Source organism: Meyerozyma guilliermondii, genomic scaffold, assembly GCF_000149425.1.
Source record: "Meyerozyma guilliermondii ATCC 6260 scaffold_3 genomic scaffold, whole genome shotgun sequence".
Classification (NCBI taxonomy): Eukaryota; Fungi; Ascomycota; class Pichiomycetes; order Serinales; family Debaryomycetaceae; genus Meyerozyma; species Meyerozyma guilliermondii.
Window position 1 is genome coordinate 335,644 of NW_001809798.1, and position 19,063 is coordinate 354,706.

General features: G+C 42.7%; 8 protein-coding genes across 8 annotated transcripts; 4 read left to right on the forward strand and 4 right to left on the reverse strand. All coding sequences in view use genetic code 12, as the record gives it.

Annotated features, from left to right (window-relative positions):
• Positions 1–692: 692 nt before the first annotated feature.
• TIP20 (Tip20p) lies at positions 693–3,002 on the reverse strand (the record flags this gene model as incomplete). Its single annotated transcript, XM_001484708.1, has 1 exon — positions 693–3,002. The coding sequence occupies one exon, from the start codon at positions 3,000–3,002 to the stop codon at positions 693–695; it is 2,310 nt and encodes a 769-aa protein (XP_001484758.2).
• A 314-nt stretch (positions 3,003–3,316) lies between these two features.
• On the forward strand, positions 3,317–4,903 carry CCT3 (chaperonin-containing T-complex subunit; the record flags this gene model as incomplete). The annotated part of the gene is made up of 1 exon (XM_001484709.1): positions 3,317–4,903. One exon carries the CDS (start codon positions 3,317–3,319, stop codon positions 4,901–4,903), a length of 1,587 nt encoding a protein of 528 aa, XP_001484759.2.
• A 277-nt stretch (positions 4,904–5,180) lies between these two features.
• Positions 5,181–8,132, forward strand: PGUG_02489 (uncharacterized protein; the record flags this gene model as incomplete). Its single annotated transcript, XM_001484710.1, has 1 exon — positions 5,181–8,132. One exon carries the CDS (start codon positions 5,181–5,183, stop codon positions 8,130–8,132), a length of 2,952 nt encoding a protein of 983 aa, XP_001484760.2.
• Positions 8,133–8,288: 156 nt separating this feature from the next.
• On the forward strand, positions 8,289–9,284 carry PGUG_02490 (TFIIH complex serine/threonine-protein kinase subunit; the record flags this gene model as incomplete). The annotated part of the gene is made up of 1 exon (XM_001484711.1): positions 8,289–9,284. The coding sequence occupies one exon, from the start codon at positions 8,289–8,291 to the stop codon at positions 9,282–9,284; it is 996 nt and encodes a 331-aa protein (XP_001484761.2).
• Positions 9,285–10,505, reverse strand: PGUG_02491 (uncharacterized protein; the record flags this gene model as incomplete). The annotated part of the gene is made up of 1 exon (XM_001484712.1): positions 9,285–10,505. One exon carries the CDS (start codon positions 10,503–10,505, stop codon positions 9,285–9,287), a length of 1,221 nt encoding a protein of 406 aa, XP_001484762.2.
• Positions 10,506–10,702: 197 nt separating this feature from the next.
• On the forward strand, positions 10,703–12,871 carry VTC4 (Vtc4p; the record flags this gene model as incomplete). The annotated part of the gene is made up of 1 exon (XM_001484713.1): positions 10,703–12,871. The coding sequence occupies one exon, from the start codon at positions 10,703–10,705 to the stop codon at positions 12,869–12,871; it is 2,169 nt and encodes a 722-aa protein (XP_001484763.1).
• Positions 12,872–12,904: 33 nt separating this feature from the next.
• On the reverse strand, positions 12,905–13,984 carry DAO2 (Dao2p; the record flags this gene model as incomplete). The annotated part of the gene is made up of 1 exon (XM_001484714.1): positions 12,905–13,984. The coding sequence occupies one exon, from the start codon at positions 13,982–13,984 to the stop codon at positions 12,905–12,907; it is 1,080 nt and encodes a 359-aa protein (XP_001484764.2).
• A 176-nt stretch (positions 13,985–14,160) lies between these two features.
• Positions 14,161–19,062, reverse strand: PGUG_02494 (aminophospholipid-translocating P4-type ATPase; the record flags this gene model as incomplete). Its single annotated transcript, XM_001484715.1, has 1 exon — positions 14,161–19,062. The coding sequence occupies one exon, from the start codon at positions 19,060–19,062 to the stop codon at positions 14,161–14,163; it is 4,902 nt and encodes a 1,633-aa protein (XP_001484765.2).
• Between the last annotated feature and the right edge of the window lies 1 nt (position 19,063).

Consider the following 19,063-nt stretch of genomic DNA (forward strand, 5'->3'; position numbering starts at 1 on the left):
GGCATCTTCTTCAGCATCGCCAGACGCCGATCGATTAGGATGAAAGATCTTAACGGCCACTATATCTCCTGAGGCTCTGTCTCGTGCTTCCTTGACCACTGCGTAATGACCACTTCCAAGTTGAGTTCCAAGAATGTAATCGTCAAAAAAGCTTCGAGGTCCATCGGCTCCATTTGGATCGGACGAGTAACGGAATATGAATTCGCCTCCTGTTCTGGCAAATTTGACTTTATCTCCACTCTTCAAGAGACTGGTGGTACCCTTTCCCAATGTCTCGTCATTGACGAAGGTACCGTTGGTGCTTAAATCGGTTATATAGATATAATCACGTCGCGCCTTTACGGTAATTGAAAGCCTGCAATGCTTCAGAGACACGTCATTTCCACTGAGTCGTATATCACACGAGCTGCTTCGACCTATTATAACCCCGCTGGACTTGCGAGGTATTATTATGTGTTGTTGGCTCTCGTTGACGCTAAGAAGCTTGCCAATTGTGTTGTAATTTATTGCGGCTTTTTTGGTATTTTCAGTATCGCTGATGGTATATCCATTCTCTGAGTGATGCTATGCTGTTAGATTGCGCTAGTAAGAAGATACAGCTTGAACTTACTCGTTTTCTAGAGAGTGACATCTATTCGTGTTTGTTTGTTTGATTGAAATTGTCGCGCGGCTCGTTGATTTCGATTTGGAAATTATATAATTCTAACGATAAGATCACTAATTGAATGGTCCGACAAATTCTGTAAATTATTGTCAAACATCCTTCGCAACTCCCCAATCCTGTCGTACTGACGTTTGTATTTCGAGGCTGTCTCAAGATTCACCACATTTAAAAATTTCACTGAGTCGGCAATGCGAAGGTAATCCTTGTTTAGCAGCGTAGTGTATGTCAGCGCCTGAGGATCAAGTAATAAAGCTGTCAGTAGTCTGGCCGTTAAGAATTCCACATCCACTTGAAGCTGCTTGACTCCGTTGGAATTAAATTGATTGTTGGTGATGATATACTCTCGCAAAATCACCGATAAAAGCGATACAATCTTGTCAACGATTACATAGTAATCAGACTTGGAAACACACCTCTGAATGTAATCCAAGAACACTGGTATGTTGGTAACGACCATGGATAGCTCACCACTAGGATCAGGAATTGACTCGTTGTCTACCATTGGCTGGCTCCACTGCGAAGAATTGACATAACTTTTCAAACTGGTACGGATTTCCTTCTTAAAGAAGTCCTCGTATTTGGTAAGAATATCCTCGAGCAACTTGTCGTAATCGTTTATTGCTGAATCGAACAATGTTTCATTGACTTCCGTTGAAGGTGACACTTGTTGATATGCTCGACAAAGTTCCACGAAAAAAAGATCATCACCCCATTGCTGCAACTGCGTGCGGATGTACTTGGCCAGGCAGTATAACTCGGTCAACATCTGCAAACCTTTGAGACTGTTGGCAACGGAAGTCTCATTAGAAGCTTCCTTTTCTATTGTTCTGTTCAAGCCCTTTGGCAAAAAGTTGAGTGACATTTTCAGACTGAAAGACAGATTGAATTTTTGGAGCCTCTGGCGTATCTCGCTGGCATAGAGATCAATGAGTTTCAACTGAATATTGGAAACGTACTTGAGTTGGTATTTCAAGATGTTGAGCGTATGGTAATGGCTGGTGAGACTGTCAAATAACTGAGTCAAATTGTATGCTGAATAACTGGGCTTTAGCTGAGTATCAGTATTGATTTGTGATGATAGGAAGTCGAGATCAATATTAAATGAATTATCAGGTTCTATGATCTCACTGTTGAATCTTTTAGTCGCAAGGTTCAACTCAAATTGGATCCAATTGTTTGCACCGGCACTTTCATTCCCTTGCTCTCCTAGTAACAAATCGTAAGTGAGCCCAAGCCACACCTCAGACTCCTTGTTGATCAAGGTAGTGTATGGGTTGTAGTAGTAGATGTTTTTCAAGCGCTGGTCAAATGCAGAAAGCTCAAATATCAAGTGGGAAAGTATTCTTCCCGTACGCTCCGAATTTGCGGAATCACCTTCGTATGCAATGATGTTCTTATTAATAATTTCCATCATCTTCACAACCTTGGCACGCACCGGTTGAAGTAGTGTGGTGATGATCTCAAAGGTAGCTATGAGGTCCATCTTTTCGAAAGTTTCGCCTATGAGCAATAAGACAAGATCTAAGTTGTCCTTCAAGAAATTCTCAATGAATTCAAATGCCCATTCTGGCTTTGACAACTTATTTGTGTCCTTGTTCGGGGAATCAAAGTGGAATTTGAAACGAGAAGTGATCGGACCGAGAAGTATGTCCAAACCCCACCATGTTTGAGGATATTTGGGTACACCAAGACCTTCAGTATTGGCTTGAAGTGAGATCAATTGCTTGAAATCCTTTAAGATTAAGGTAGAATCAAATTGTTTTTCAAGACCTTTGTCTCCTGACGAGAGCCAATTAACGTGGCTCAAGCCTTTCGTGAGAGACTCTTCCAATGATTTCCGCTTAGTTTCCACTTTTTTGTGCAAAAGTTTTGTCAAATGATCGTACGTTTGCTCCTTCAATTCTGAAGGGACCGTGTAGCTAGTCTCGTCCATGAGAGTCCTGATACCCGTCAGGCTCTCTGCTATGTCGGCATGCGATATTTGTTGTTCTACCTTCGCCGCTTCGGAGAGAAATATTTGGTTGTGTTGCAATTCAAACTTTTGATGAAGCAACGGTTCCAACGATGCTAATACAGCAGTTTTTCCATATTTTTCTTCGACATCAGAAACTCTGGCCAAAGCAACTTTTATTTCCACTGCTGTGAGCTCTTTGATGAAATTAACAGCTTCAATGGCGGTTTCTCGTCGTACACTGTTGATTGCTTCTGCAGGTTCATCTGCCAATTTTTTATCTACAACCGCCTGTATTCGAGTCTTCAAGCCCCGAAGCTCTGCTATTGTAGAGTCGACATCTTCCAAGTCTGCCAAGGATGTAATTTTATCGTTCACTATGTTCATAGAATTAATGAGTAGCTCCAGCAGGAACAATCATGGAGCGAGCGCGGGTCACATGAGCGAGATCAGAGGGAAGTATAGAGATGGTGGATATCGGCCAAGAATTCGCTTAAAGTGTCCAAAACTTTAATAGCAGATTCTACACTGCCACATATATACTCCGGGTCTCTTGCATGTTTCAATTCTGATTGTGGTTTGATCTACTATATCTCTCGAAATATCTTTGTGCTAACGTTGAACTCGCAGTCGCACCTCCACTGCCGCGCGAAAAATTTCTGTTCACTAAACTTCAATCTCGCCTTCATTACCTGTTCATCATGCAAGCACCCGTGGTGTATATGAATACAAGCACTGAGCGCCAGAGCGGCCGCCAAGCGCAGGTGTCTAATATCACAGCAGCAAAAGCAGTGGCTGATATTATCCGTACCTGTTTGGGACCAAAGGCAATGTTGAAAATGCTCTTGGATCCAATGGGAGGAATTGTCCTTACGAACGATGGACATGCCATTTTGCGAGAGATCGATGTGTCACACCCAGCCGCCAAGTCGATGATTGAATTGAGTAGAACACAAGATGAAGAGGTGGGTGACGGTACTACCACAGTGATCATCTTGGCTGGTGAAATATTGGCACAAACATTCCCATATATCGAAAAAAACATCCACCCGGTGATCATCATTCAGGCTCTTAAGAACGCATTGAGCGATGCTTTGGAAATCATACATCAGGTGTCGGTTCCCGTGGACATTGAAAACGAAGAAGCTATGATAAAGTTGATCAAAGCCAGTATCGGCACCAAGTATATCAATAAATGGTCACAGAAGATGTGTCAGTTGGCTTTGAGAGCGGTGAGAACGGTGACGGTGCAAAAAGGAGACAACAAGGAGATAGACATCAAGAGATATGCTCGAATCGAAAAGATTCCCGGTGGTGACGTTGAAGATAGTGAGGTACTCGACGGTATTTTGTTAAACAAAGATGTTACTCACCCCAAAATGAGAAGATACATTGAAAACCCCCGTGTGGTGCTCCTTGACTGTCCTTTGGAATACAAGAAGGGTGAGTCGCAGACAAATATTGAAATTTCCAAGGAAGAAGACTGGAACCGTATTTTGGAAATCGAAGAAGAACAAGTGCGTCAAGTGTGTGACCACATTCTCCTGCTCAAACCAGACTTAGTTTTGACCGAAAAGGGTGTAAGTGATCTTGCTCAGCATTTCTTATTGAAGGGTGGAGTGAGTGCATTGAGAAGAGTGAAGAAATCTGATAATAATAGAATTGCCCGAGTCACCGGCGCCACTATAGTCAACCGAGTCGAAGACTTAAAGGAATCAGACGTGGGAACAAAGTGTGGACTCTTCAAAGTAGAGTTGGTGGGGGATGAATATTTCTCGTATCTTGTCGAGTGCAAAGATCCTCAAGCATGTACTATAGTTCTTCGTGGTGCTTCCAAAGATATTTTGAATGAGATTGAGAGAAACTTACACGATGCCATGGCGGTGACCCGTAATGTGATGTTTGAGCCTTCACTTTCTCCAGGAGGTGGAGCCACGGAAATGGCAGTCAGTGTCAAATTATCGGAAAAGGCTAAATCTATAGAAGGTGTAGCCCAATGGCCATACCAGGCCGTGGCCGATGCATTCGAAGTTATTCCCAGAACTTTGGTTCAGAACTGCGGAGGTAACCCAATCAAAGTGTTATCGAATGTGAGAGCTAAACATGCCGAAGGTTTACATACATACGGTATTGATGGAGAAGTAGGAAAAGTGGTGGACATGAACGAGTACGGCATATGGGAGCCAGAGGTGATTAAGCTGCAGTCGATCAAGACTGCGATCGAAAGTGCTTGTTTGCTTCTCAGAGTCGATGATATTGTCAGTGGAGTACGCCAGCAACAGCAATAGTTAGAAGAGCAGCCGTATTTACGCAAATATAATCATATTGAAACCCTCGTATCTTCCCTTGAACCATTCTTCGTTCGCAGCCGAATTCCGCCGCGCGCCTCAGGCACTATTTGTGTTTGGCCGAATCGGGAAACCGTCGCTGTCTGCACTCGGCAGCAGCATATTATAGAAATCTGCAATTGCAAACTATTCCTGGCATTTTTTTTTCCTTGGGAACATCAGCGGAGCAACTTATTGTTGCGAGGCTTCCATTCATTAGTTAATTCATTCTTGCATCATGCCTCCAACCCTTCCTTTTAAGGCAAAGGTGGTAGTTTCTTGGGCAGGCGAAGAAGAGGGTGATTTGGGTTTCTTAGAAAATGAGGTAGTTGAAGTGTACCTGTTTGTTGATGATAGTTGGTGGAGTGGAAAATTGCGTAGAAATGGTGCCGAGGGTATCTTTCCAAAGGAATATGTTAAGGTGATGGAGTCTAATATGAGCAATTCCACGTCGGAAACTTCATTGGCTCAGAAACCTGATTTACGGTCCAAAAGCCCTTACAAGCTGCTGTCGAGACTGGGAACATACGAAAGCTATGATAATAGTGCAGAACTCCCAAGCTGGGCTAGTCCTGGGAGAGCTTCGAGGAACAAGTATGCATCCAAATCGAGAGGAGACACCTCATATTCGAGTCCGGCTAACAATCGCCATTCAATGATTTCCCTTGATGAGTACCACCAGCGTCACGAAAGAAATACCTATAATAGACGTGATGGAAGAAACATCCAATCTCGTCAGTCTGGTGATCGTAAAGAGCCTGCTACTCCACCGTATAATTCTCGTTCACCTTACAGGGTCGACTACAGTTCCAATGGTTCAAGTCCCACCAAACTGGGCAGACGTGATCGAGACCACTTCTCTGACTTACCAAATTACAGGAAGAAAAACCATACTGTGGAGTCTTTGTCTCCAGAACATTCTCCATCAGCTCGTCATTACAAAACTGAACAAATCGATGATCCCGATCTCCTGGATTTAAGCATAAGACGACAACAACTCGAGCTAGAACTCGAGAGATTGAAGCTCATCGAAAAGTCTAAAAGACAATCGAAATCTCCAAAATCTCCATTCAAGTACAAGAACCACGAAGGCTCGTTCGACTCAAGTTATGTGAGTGAAGATGTTCTTTCTTCAAAGCGTAACATTGTTTCCAGAGACAATTTGAGCCACAAATTCTCTATGGAAGAAGAAGACAACGATGGGTCTTGCGATTCTAGTCAGGAGTCTCCACCTCCACCTCCAAAACATTCAATCTCGAGAACTAGTCCAGAGCATTCACGCGTTTATGAGTCCAACTTCGAAGAGTCCCCAGTACAGAAGCGGGTTCCGTTTGATGCAGACGATTTCAAATTCTCGGGCAACGGCTCAGGAAAGATAGTTTTGAGTGATGAAGACTTGTTTATATTGTCGCAAATGGAACTGGAAGAGTTGAAAAATTCGATCAAGTCTTTGCAGAGCGACGTCTTGAACCTTTCAGAACTCAGTGCCACAAGTGCTGGCTCCTTTGTGAGACACAAGTACGAAAAGGAGAGGCAGCTGGTGATCGAAAAGAGCCCACTGCACAATAGGCAACTTTCTTCGGAGAATAGGGAATTAATGGAATCGATATTTCAAGACAAGAAGTCTCGTCACCCCAATATCTTCAAAAAGTTATTGCAAAAGAAAAAGGATGACATCAATCCATTGGAAGAGAAATTTCTCAAAGAGGAACCAGTAGATTGGGCTACCTTCAAAACAGAACTTAATCGTGCAAATTCATTGACTTCGCAAGACAAGCAAGCTCGTACTAAGCGAGTTACTAGAGAAGAAAATCACGTTATCATCAAGCCTTTGGACTACGTTTCTGACATCAACATTAATGAGACCACTGACGAGAAAGAAGGCTCAAACATAAATTTTGAAGACATGTCCTTCAGCAAGGTTGAAACTTTCATGTCCCACTACGATCATACCAGTGATCTCAATGAGATCATTTCGGATGTTAGTGTCAAGTTCAACAGCTCAAAGATTAATCAAATCCGCTGCGTTTTACTTCATCTTTGTCGATTTAAAGTATTTTCCGAGCCTAACAAAATATCCCAAGCAAAGCCTAAACTAGCAGAGGTTTTGCACAAAGGTGAAGCATCCATTTACCAAATTAATTACTTGTTCAAAAAAATTTTGGATGCATTAAGAATCCCATCGGAGCTCGTTTTAGGATTTTGGAAAAAGCCAAACGAGTTCTATCATGATGAGCAATTCATTATCAACCATTCATGGTTATCGATTTTAGTGGACAATCAATACTTGTTGATGGATATACTTTGTTTCAAAAACGGCACATATTGCAACTTACAAAATGCCCCAACAGGATTCAATGAATACTACTTTTTGGCGAAACCACTTAATTTAGTTTCCACTCACATTCCTTCCATAATAGAGGCACAGCATGTTATCCCCCCAATCGATCACAGTGTTGCATTTTATCTCCCGAGAATATATTCTGGCTTCTACAAAAACCATATCAAGTTCAGAAATTTTAACAATGCACTAACGAAATTGAAAGACCTCGAGATCATGGAGCTTGAGCTTGAAATTCCATTGGACGTTGAGTTATTCACCTTGGTGAAGACTTCCAAAATCACGACTAATGAACTATGCTTGTGCCAAGTTTACTGGGTCAATAATTCTCGCTTTGCCAAAATTAAAGCTGTTCTTCCACATAATGAGTCCGTGGGAGTGTTGCAAATTTTCGCTGGTCCTAAAGGTTTGCAGAAGCATTTCAACAATGTGCATGAGTTGGCAGTGGTCATACCTTTATGCCATCTGGGTATATCCAAGCCGTGCAAGTTTGTCCCCAGGTACCCGACAGTTCAAAGCCAGAACAATGATTTGTACGTTAAGCTGCCGCAAACAGGACGAATTTTTGCTAAAAACTCATTTAATTTCGAAGTGTTGCAACATCCCTCTACAGGCGTCAATAGTGGTACGGGACTCATAAATCAGTCATTCCGATTGGTGATTGAGTCACCATCGGGCAAGTATTTCAAACTTGTCAAGACGAGTCCAAATCTACCTTTCAGCTCCTACGAAGTCAACATAAAGTGCCAGGAAATAGGTATCTACCGAGGACTAGTCATTGGCGATGCCGGCAATAGTTGGTATGTATTTGCTCAGTGGGAATCGGTGGCTGCGTCAGGAAACGATTGAAGTCACCTAATCATTTTCTTAATACTACATTAGCTTGATTTACGCATATAATAATAGCATACATTTTATAATGTAGACCTTGTTCCTGTACGGGTGCAATGAGGTCTCAACTTCTCAACTATTTTAGAATTCGAGCTGCGAAAGTAAGAGATAGTGATGTCTAGTTCTGTGGCCACGGCGTTGTCAGCTCCAGTTCCTCAGCGTTATCTGAAAGAAAAGAAAGTAGGTGAGGGAACTTATGCCGTCGTATATTTGGGAAAGCAGGTTGATACTAGGCGAAGAATAGCCATTAAAGAGATCAAGACAGGTCTATTCAAAGATGGTTTAGACATGTCAGCTTTGCGAGAAGTCAAATATTTACAGGAACTCAAACATCCCAACGTAATAGAACTTATCGACGTGTTTCTGAGCTCCAATAATTTGAATTTGGTATTGGAATTTCTTCCTGCTGACCTTGAAGTTCTCATCAAAGATACCTCAATTGTGTTCAAGTCGGCTGATATCAAGTCATGGCTCCTCATGACCCTTCGAGGAATACACCACTGTCATAGAAATTTCATTTTGCATCGAGACTTGAAGCCCAATAACCTATTGATTGCTCCTGATGGACAATTAAAGATTGCGGATTTCGGTCTCGCCCGGTCGCTAGGTAATGCCAACGAAGATTTGTCTGCTAATGTGGTTACACGGTGGTATAGAGCCCCAGAACTTCTCTTTGGAGCAAAGCATTATACTGCAGCCATCGATATATGGTCTATTGGGATTATATTTGCTGAACTAATGTTACGTACTCCATACCTTCCAGGCAAAGATGATTTGGACCAACTAGACGTCACGTTCCGAGCATTGGGTACACCAACAGAGCAAATATGGCCTAATGTCTCCAGCCTTCCCGTTTACAATGCCTTGAAGGTTTATGCTCCACCATCAAAACAAGAATTGAGACAACGCTTTAGTGCTGCGACAGAGAAGGCCCTAGACTTAATGATCTCGATGACACAGCTTGACCCCAGCAGGCGCTGTGACCTGGTGAAGGCTCTTCTTCATGAGTATTTCATTGAGCTGCCGCTTCCCACTCCCCCTGAAGAATTACCCAAGAAAACGGAGAAGAAGGACAAAGAGGAAAGTGAGTCGAAAAGACGTAAAATATAGTCACGCATGATAGATGCCTTTGACATATTCCGCAATTGCCCAAGATGCCGTGACGCCTGGACTTTCTATACCAAGAAGATTGACAAAGCCGGGGAAACCCTCCTCTTCACGAATGATGAAGTCAGAAAATGCCTCTCTACTTTGTTCCTGTGACAAGTTTTTAGGGCGGATACCACTGTATGCTGGTTGCAAGTCTCCTGGTTCGATCATGGGAAAATACCTCTTTATCGCTTCATACGCAGGCACCACGTTCTCAGTGCTAACTGCGTAGTCAATGCTATCAGCTTCATGACAATTGAGCCACTCAAGGTCAGGACCAAAACGAAGTTGTCCACCTAGGTCAAAAGTCAAATGCGTTCCCAAAGAGGCTGCGTTTGGATTGGGACATGGATATATGAGCTTATTGGTGATGCTCTTGGTTGAAATGTGATTTTCAGGTTGATAGCTGAAATATGAACCCTTTGCGAGATAGGTTCCCAAGTGTCTATCGCTGGGCAAAAGCATGTTCGATACTTTGGGTGCGTGTAAGCCAGCGGAATTGACTAGGTTATCGGTGGTGATTTCAAATAAATCATCGGAGTCAGCCTCTCGGATCTGTAGTGTGTATGACCCATGGCTATAATCAATATGTACGACCTCAGAATTCAACCCTAGAGTTCCTCCGGCATTTTCGAACTGTGTTTGAAAGAAGAGTGTGTAATCGTGTACCGATATGATGCCTGTGGTTGGCGATTCTAATGCTCCGTGTTTTGCCTCAATAAGTGCACAGGAATCCCGTACATCTTTAGCGGAAACAAGTCGCAGCGGAACTTCCAAATCCTGGCATCTCGAATGCAACTGTTGAAGATACTCGTATTCTTGTTCATCCTGAGCCACCACGTACTTTCCACACTTTTTAAACGGCACTTGTACGGATGAAAAAGTACCTTTTTTAAAAGCATCATAGATTTTACTTTTACCTTTTATGCACAATTGGGCCTTTAAACTGTCTTTAGGGTAGTATATCCCCGCATGTATCACCTCTGAGTTTCGGGCCGTAGTTTCCATGCCCAATTGACCATGTCTCTCTAATAAGAGCACGTTGTTCATTTCCACTAGTTGCAACTCGGCTCCTATAGCAGCACCCACAATTCCTCCACCAATCACTACGTGAGAGAAATCTGACTTGTAACGGAAACCGAGCACTTTCCGTGCACAAAACTGGCGCCCATATCGAATCATGTATAGTTTAAATGCCTCTGACACTTATTGTTTGCTAGCATCGTGTGACAGCACCTTGAATGTTTCAAAGTTATCTGCAGGTTCTTCGATAGCGACTTTTTTTTACGGGGTCGAATCTCCCACGTGGAGTGCAATTCTCAGCCGCAGGGCACTCGTGGTTAATTGGGACGCTGGGAACCAACTAATTAATCTTCATCATGAAGTTTGGTGAGCACTTACGGCACTCCTTGATCCGCAACTATAGCTTCTACTACATTGCCTATGATGATTTGAAGCATCAATTAAAGAAAAGTCTCAAGGACAACGATGGGCAGTGGACAAATGAATTGGAAGAAGAATTCTTGTCATTGTTGGAACAGGAATTGGATAAAGTTTATTCATTCACCAAGGTCAAGAACACTGAAGTAAACCGTCGTATTAAGGATGCTGAAAAGTATGTGTACGAAGTAGTGGGTGCCCTTCAAAACAAAAATTCTGCTCCTACTCCACAAGAACAGGACTTTGAGGATTTGGAGGATGAATTGTCTGACATTATAGCTGATGTCCATGATATGGCCAAATTTGAGAGACTCAATTACACTGGTTTCCAGAAGATTGTCAAGAAACATGACAAAACCACCAAGTTCCACTTGAAGCCAATTTTTCAAGTGCGTTTGAATGCCAAACCATTTTTCAAGGACAATTATGATAACCTCATTGTGAAGTTGTCCAAGTTGTATGACTTGGTTCGGACCAGAGGAAATCCTGTCAAGGGAAACTCTGCCGCTGGTGGTGCGCAGCAGAACTTTGTTCGTCAAACTACAAAGTATTGGGTACATCCCGATAATATCACCGAATTGAAACTTATTATCTTGAAACACTTGCCGGTGCTTGTTTTCAATGCTGAGAAGGAATTTGAGCCGGAAGATAGTGCCATCACCTCGATCTACTTTGACAATAAGGATATGGACCTCTACTACGGTAGATTGAGAAAGGATGAAGGTGCCGAGGCTATTAGATTGAGATGGTATGGTGGCATGAAATCCGAGCAGATCTTCGTTGAAAGAAAGACACATCGTGAAGATTGGACCGGTGAGAAGTCTGTCAAGGCAAGATTTGCGTTGAAAGAGAAAAAGGTGAACGACTTTTTATCCGGTAAGTTTACCGCCTCTCAAGCTTTTGAAAAGCAAAGAAAAGAAGGTAAGAAGTCTCCTCAAGAGATCGAAAACTTGGAGCGTTTGGCCAAAGAAGTTCAGTACAGAGTAATTAAGGATAAAATGCGTCCCGTCATGAGATCGTTCTACAACAGAACCGCCTTTCAACTTCCTGGTGATGCTAGAGTTCGTATCTCTTTGGATACTGAGTTGACCATGGTGCGTGAAGACAATTTTGATGGACATGATAGAACAAATGGTAACTGGAGACGCATGGATATTGGTGTAGACTACCCATTCCCCCAATTACCAGATCGTGATGTTTGTCGTTTCCCATACGCTGTTCTTGAAGTGAAGTTGCAAACGCAATTGGGTCAAGAACCTCCTCTCTGGATTAGAGAGTTGGTAGCAAGTCATTTGGTGGAGGCAGTTCCAAAGTTTTCCAAATTCATTCACGGAGGTGCTAGTTTGCTTCCTGATTACGTGAATTTACTTCCTTTCTGGTTGCCCCAGATGGAAGTTGATATTAGAAAACCCAAGGTTCAAGAAGAATATGGAATTATGAGACAACAGCAGCAAAGAATCAAGTCATCTTCATCGGGAGGTGAGATGGATGAAGAAGAATTGTTGGACCATGGTGAATTGAATGGCGGATACGGAAGTCATGTTCACTTCTCCAATGATATCAATCCCTTGGAAGAAGACTTGGATGAGTCGACTCCCTTGTTGCTCCCTTCGACTTATCGTACTAGAGATGGTGCCTCTCCTCTAGCAAATTTCTTCTACAACCTCTATGGACAGTTCTTACATTTCTTCAATGATGACCGAACCTTCACCGTCAAGCCTGGTACAAACTACGACTTGAACCAGACTTTCAAAAATAAACTTCCAAAGGGCAAAAAGATCTGTGTTCCAGTTAGAATTGAACCAAAGGTCTACTTTGCAAACGAAAGAACCTTTTTGAGTTGGCTCTCCATTGGTATGATATTGGGTGCAACTGCTACAACCTTACTTACTTATGGTGGTAATTCTACCATCACTGCTTCAATTGGCTTCTTTATCGCTGCCCTTTTCACCATGATCTATTCGACTTACAGATACGTTTGGAGAGTACTTATGATCAGAGAAAAGAAGGCAGTAATGTATGGCGACAAGTTTGGGCCAAATATGATCTGTTTCTTTATTGCAGCGGCCACCTTTGCTACATTTTTGTTCCGCTTCATTGAAGCATAAACTTAATATTACTCTCTAACATAACTAATGTAACTATAGTCTAGTTCTAGTAAGTAACTGCGACATTAATTCGTATACTTTCATACCAGCACCGTACGAAAGTTCATATCCCATACCACCTGCTCCATACGCATGGATTATGACACTGTCGCCGTGATTCTCGATTTCCACTTTGAAGCCACCTTTGCGACAAGGACGGAACCCAACATTTACCCTTTCCACGTCAAAGTATTTTTCGCCTCTTCCTTTAGATTTCATTAATTCTGGAAAAAGTTCTCTCGCTCTTTTGATGATGTCGATACTGTCTCTTTCTCTAGGCTGGCTGCGATTGTCATTGACCTGCTTCGTACCACCAATTATTACGCCTCCATATAATGGACGAGGAATGCAAAAGGTCCAATCACCATTCTTCAGTTGGTGTGTAATGGTCTTGTCCAGACTATAGTCTTTTGGTGGCCTTACAAGTAAGGTCTGACCTCTAATGGAAAAGCTCAGGTGATCGTAGCCTCCATGGTACTGAAGTCCCGATCCTGTGCAATTGACCAAAACAGAACAGTCCTCAATACGATGGAACAAGTTTTTCAAGCTGTTGATCTTTGCTTTGACAAATTGCACATTGTATTGCATCTTCAATTTTCTTTGAAGGAACTGAATGTACAAAGGTGCATTGACCACCCAGGCAGTATAAGATGTTCCGAAAGAGACCCCTGGAGGAAGGTCGTGGTCTGGAAGAATCTGGAAGTTATCTATATCCTGAGAATATCCTCCACTACAATTGAGGTAATCTTCAGATGGTTCATCAAAGTACTCGATTCCTTCGACAAATTTCACTGAAGATTCGGGATTTGATTCTGCCAATTTCTTGAAATAAGCTTGTGTAACCCTCGTCATCTTTGCTTCTCTTCTCTGGGCCTCATTTGTAGCTGGTTGGGGACGGAAATGAGCTCCTGCCCAAGGTGAAGTGTACTCTGGAACATATACTTTATCATCTGGAAAATGAGAAGCAATTATAGTCAATCTATGAGGTATCGTCAAGTGTTCCGATATGGCTAAGGCGGCAGAGAGCCCAATAACCCCTGCTCCGACTATCACTATGTGCTTTTGTTCTGACATTGGACTTTGAAGTTGAGGACCAAATCTCTCCGCATTTTCAAGATTCTCCGCAATCGGTAGGTAATAGCATGTGCAGGTAGGATGGGTGCAAGAACGATTTCAGGCTACATTTTGCATATGCTATATATTCGATGCTGATGTATTTGTAGATGCAATACTGTAATTTTTTCCAACTTTTAGTAATCCCCCTCTTCCTGCTTGCGTAGACTTTCCAACCGGTGGGCTATAATCTCGTCTACATTTTCACCGCTTCCGAATCTTCGCCCGATCTTGCTCAACATACCAGGATTGGAGTTAGCAATCTTAACCATTTTTCCACTGGGAAGTATGTCGTAATCTGACATGTCGAGGTCTCTATCGGCCACTCGTATAGCTTCCCCTCCGCTACCCGGTGGAAGTTCCGTCGGATTGGGGTTGGTACCGGCTCTCTTTCGCTGAGAAGTTGACTCATTTAGTGAGATAAGTGTTTCTTCCTTCTCTTTTATATGCAATGGGTCCATATTGAACACTTTGCGAACCCTGTTGATACCCTTCACACACCATTTGCGCCAGATAGACAGTTCTTTTGGATATGTCCACCCAGGTGCTAGCTCTTTAATAGCCTTCTGCTCGAAAAGTCTTCTGAGATCGATATTCCTCTCGAATACTTGGAAGATTTGGTCATCTGACGGTCTAACTGAGAAGAGAAACACCTTCAAAAAGATATCAAACAAAAGTGGAATGGTGAATAAGATCAATAATCCGGCCCACCAGCTAGCGTCAGAGCCAAAAGTTAAGAGACCGTAAGCAACGAAAAAGATGGGCGAATCTTTTGACCGATACAAGAACATGATAAGCACATTCCACAAGCCATAACCTCCCACTGAGATTATAAATGAGGCAAAAGCCAACCACTGCCGATTTTGCATCTCTATCAAGGTGATCTTGGCATTTATGATAATGGTCAACGCTGCAAACATCATGGTGCCCAATGGTAACACGGAGTTGTCGTGTAGCGCAGTGAAGCCCCATATATACCACGAGATGAACGATATTCCAACACTTTGGAAAGCAGCCAAGAACATCCAAGCGACGAAAACTCTCAAATTGAATGCACGATACTCCCTGCCTTTGGCATACAATTCGGGAACTGCAATCAATGTTGCAGGCTTGAGGTCCTTGTCAAACATGCCGATACATAAAATGGGAAGGGAAGTAAACAAGGTATTGAACATGGACAAAGACCAACTTTCGTACAATGATGAGCCCGAAAACAACGTGTTTCGTTGATAAAGTGCCTGCGTCAAATAGAAGAGTAGCTCTTTGTAGAAGGTACAAAGAACAAACTTGGAAGTTCTGACGTAGTTGTATCGACCATGAACTAGAAGCAACTTGAGCAAGAACCGGAATTGAGCTATTGCATAATCGGCCGATCTGGCTGCTTGAAGACCTTCCTTTCCAGTAATTCCAACTCCTATATCGGCACTTTGGATCATTGCAATGTCATTTGCTCCATCGCCAATTGCCAAAGTCACAGCTCGCTTGTTCAAATCCCGAACCGAACTCACCATGCTTGCCTTTTGCGACGGAGATGCTCGACAGCAAATTGTAGAGTCGGCAAGAACACAAAGCTCAAAAAAGAGTGTCATGATTGTACTGTCTGATTCAAGTTCTCCCAAAGTAGCGCCGTCAATAACCAAGACAAAATGTGCCACTCTGCCTGCTTGTATTTCTGAGGTAGCGGACGTGATTCTCTGCACGATCGTATCTCGAGGCTCATCATTGGACAAAACGACCACCGTAGAGTAGTCCTTGATGAGCCTGCAAGAGTATCCTATATTGATTGCCGTTTCTCTCTTATCACCTGTTAGCATCCAGAGCTTTATTCCGGCTCTTCTTAGTTTCTCGATAGCTTCGCTCACACCATCTTGTAGTTTATCTTCAATAGCAGTGGCTCCTAATAGTTCTAGATCATACTCGATTTCGCCTCCAACCTCTTCCACAAGTGCAGCTCTATCTGTTAACGCAGTTTTGGCCGATGCATACTTGTCGGCCCACGTCTCATATTCTTTTTCGTCGAGCCATTTGAAGGAATACATAAGCGTACGCAAGCCTTCAGTCGAAAATTCCTCTATATGCTGCAAAGTACGTTCTGCAACGTATTCCTCATGAAGTACTAGCCTGTCATTAGGAACTGAGAATGCTTGGTTGTCGGTACTGCTGTCAGTATTCGCAGTCTGTTCATTATTCGCTCTCAGCATGTCTAAGCTGTACTTTTTCACTTGCTGGTTGTGTAATGATTTTCGGTGCTGAGATGCTACTTCAGTTAATTCTCCTTCGTCTTTGTTCAGTAAGAAGTTATCAATTGAGTTCATGGTTCTGGCCCGCTCCTGTCCATCTCGCAAGCTATCAAAACTTAATCGTTGTCGTAGAGAACTCAACGATTTTCTTGATTCTAATTCGTTTGAAAATCGCGACTGCAAAACGATATCTGCCTCCATGATTTTTCTGTCAGCTGAGTTTTGAGAGATCTCTTTGGCTTTTTGTTGGACCATCTGGCTATTTTTCAACTTTTCAATGATGATATTGTCGGCACCTTTACAAAGTAAGCAGATCCGCTGGTCAGGGAATCTCACAATGGCAGACATTCGTTTCCGTGACGATGTGAATTCAACAATGTTGAGCACTTCGTATGTTTCTAGCCTTGCATCGTTTTCAAAGCCCATTGGATAAGTCTTAATTGTAAGCGTATTTGCTTGTTTGTCGAAGACTACATACCCCAAGTCCCTTGCAGCTTTCACAAGAGCAAGCTCGTCGGGGGACGCTGCTTGGTACTCGATAGAACCATCACTATTATTGGTGGGTATTTCTGATATGTCTTCCATGGAACTGTTGCGACTAGAATTAGAAGATTCGGTTGCACTGCTTCGTGGTAAACAGGTATTACAAAGTGCAATACTCAATAAAAAGAATTTGACCTTCTTTGAAAAAATGGTATTTGGGTTCAATTGGAGATGTTTGAGAAGCTGAAGTGAAGTCTTGTACTCTTGGTTTTCGTTAGGATTTGCTGTGGAGCGATAGGATGTGTGAGAATTGAGAGACACAACATCCATGCTCGTTCTAGCTCTTTCTGCGCTCGATGGTTGATGGTCACTTGGCTCAATGGCGTCTTGGTTTGCTAACAAGTCCAAGTTGTGGAGCCAGCTTTCACCGCAAACACTAAATTTTCTAAACTCCATTTTGTTGTCTGTGAGAGTACCTGTTTTATCTGTAAAGACAAAACTTACCTGGCCCAATTCCTCCAAGATTGTTGCTGTCTTCGCATCTGCTGGCGTATTAGATTCAGCATGATACATATCGATATCAAACTGCAAGAAAAGAAGTTGCATCACCTTGATAATTTCCATAGTCACATACAATGAAAGTGGGATCAATGTGTTGTACATGATGATGAAACCCATTAAAGTTGGAGCAACTCCAGCATCTTGTCCAAATAAGTACCAGTCGCTGACTTTATGCCAGTCATACATAAGACGTTGTGCCATCATGGAAAAACAGGATAACATTAGTACCACAAACACCATAAAAATGACAATGTAGTTGATATTACGCTGAAGCTTAGGTGCCTTCGTGCGTGGTCTCTTGATGTTGTTCATTCGTATTTTTGTTTCTTCGCCTGTGAATATTACCACACCAATAACAGACTTGGTGTTGCGCAAAATACTTCCTCGATAAGCAACGTTGTCCAGCCCCAAAGCGTACATTGTTCCATCTTTTTGAAACCTTCCTTCGAAATTGTAAAGGTCTGTGTTGGGATCCTCAACGGTGATAATGCTTTTGTTATTTTTAAGTCCTGGGACAGATGAATATATGCTTTCAAGCTCTGGATGAGGTGCCTTAGGCTTAAGGTTGGTTTCACCATCTAATGCCATCGTTTCTACGAACGCTTCGTTCGTTTTTTCGCTGGTCGATAAGAGGACTACATCAGCTGGAAACCATTCATCTTCTCGTACTTTTACGAAATCGCCAACCTTGAGATGTTTCCAGGGGGTCTTTGTCTCCTTCAAATTGTAGCGCTTCATGGCCTGGCGCCGGGTATAGTGCATTTCTTCTTGCTCATTAGAGTTCACGGGTGTTATTTGATTGGATCTAAGAGCCGAGTTTAATGGAGGTACTTGCATGGTTTCTGTCATAATGGTGGTGACTGAGTGTGTATCGAACGATGAAAGATCTTTGTCTTCCTCTATGATGGTGGTAAACTTGTTGTTTTCTTCTTTGTCGTGGCCGTGACGCTTCCAGTCGTCGAAGCCTTCTCTTGCAATCGAAATCGACATGAAGATTAACAAGGGAACAATCGTGGTGAACTTACCGGTCGTGGACCATGATGGAATCATCTGCATTATTGCCACTACCATGAAGTAGCAATTTGCAATTTTGGAAAACTGCGCTTTGAGCTGTAAGGGCAAAAAGGTATAGATGTTGTATTTGGATGAAGTTATGAGATTTGAGCAGTATGGTTCACCACTTCTTTCATCCAAGTATGACTTGTTGTAAGTGTCGTAGAATTCTTGCAGAAAGTAGGAGTTGGCGTCACTCTTGTTAAGACTCAAAGGAATAATACGACCATTTTCGGTGGGTTGTAGATCGTTCTGTCCAAGAATGCGTTTTATGAATTTGTAGAATCGATTGCGTCGGCGGTACCGAGGGCCAGGACCTAGGTATGTGTTGGAGCCGATCGAGGTGAGGTCAGAACGGGAAGAAGCATAGGTTAGTTGGGTGGTAGATCTGCTCATGTTGGAGTTGAGAGTGTTATATGGTTGGTAGTCTTTAAGTTCCTCATCGTCGTGGATGATATTTATATGAGGAGTTGTGTTTGGTCCACTGTTTTCCTCCATGACATCGAGCTCTATGTTTTGGATCAGACCATCGCTATTTTTCAGTGATCTATTATTAGACTTTGGATCATCGTTGATATCAGTATGTGTCCAAAGTGATTTGTTGAGAAGCTGAGAACGAAGTGATAGGCCTCTCTTTCTTTTCACATTCGCCGGTACAGGAAGCAGTAGCGAATCACCGCTGGTTGCGCCATTGAAAGACATT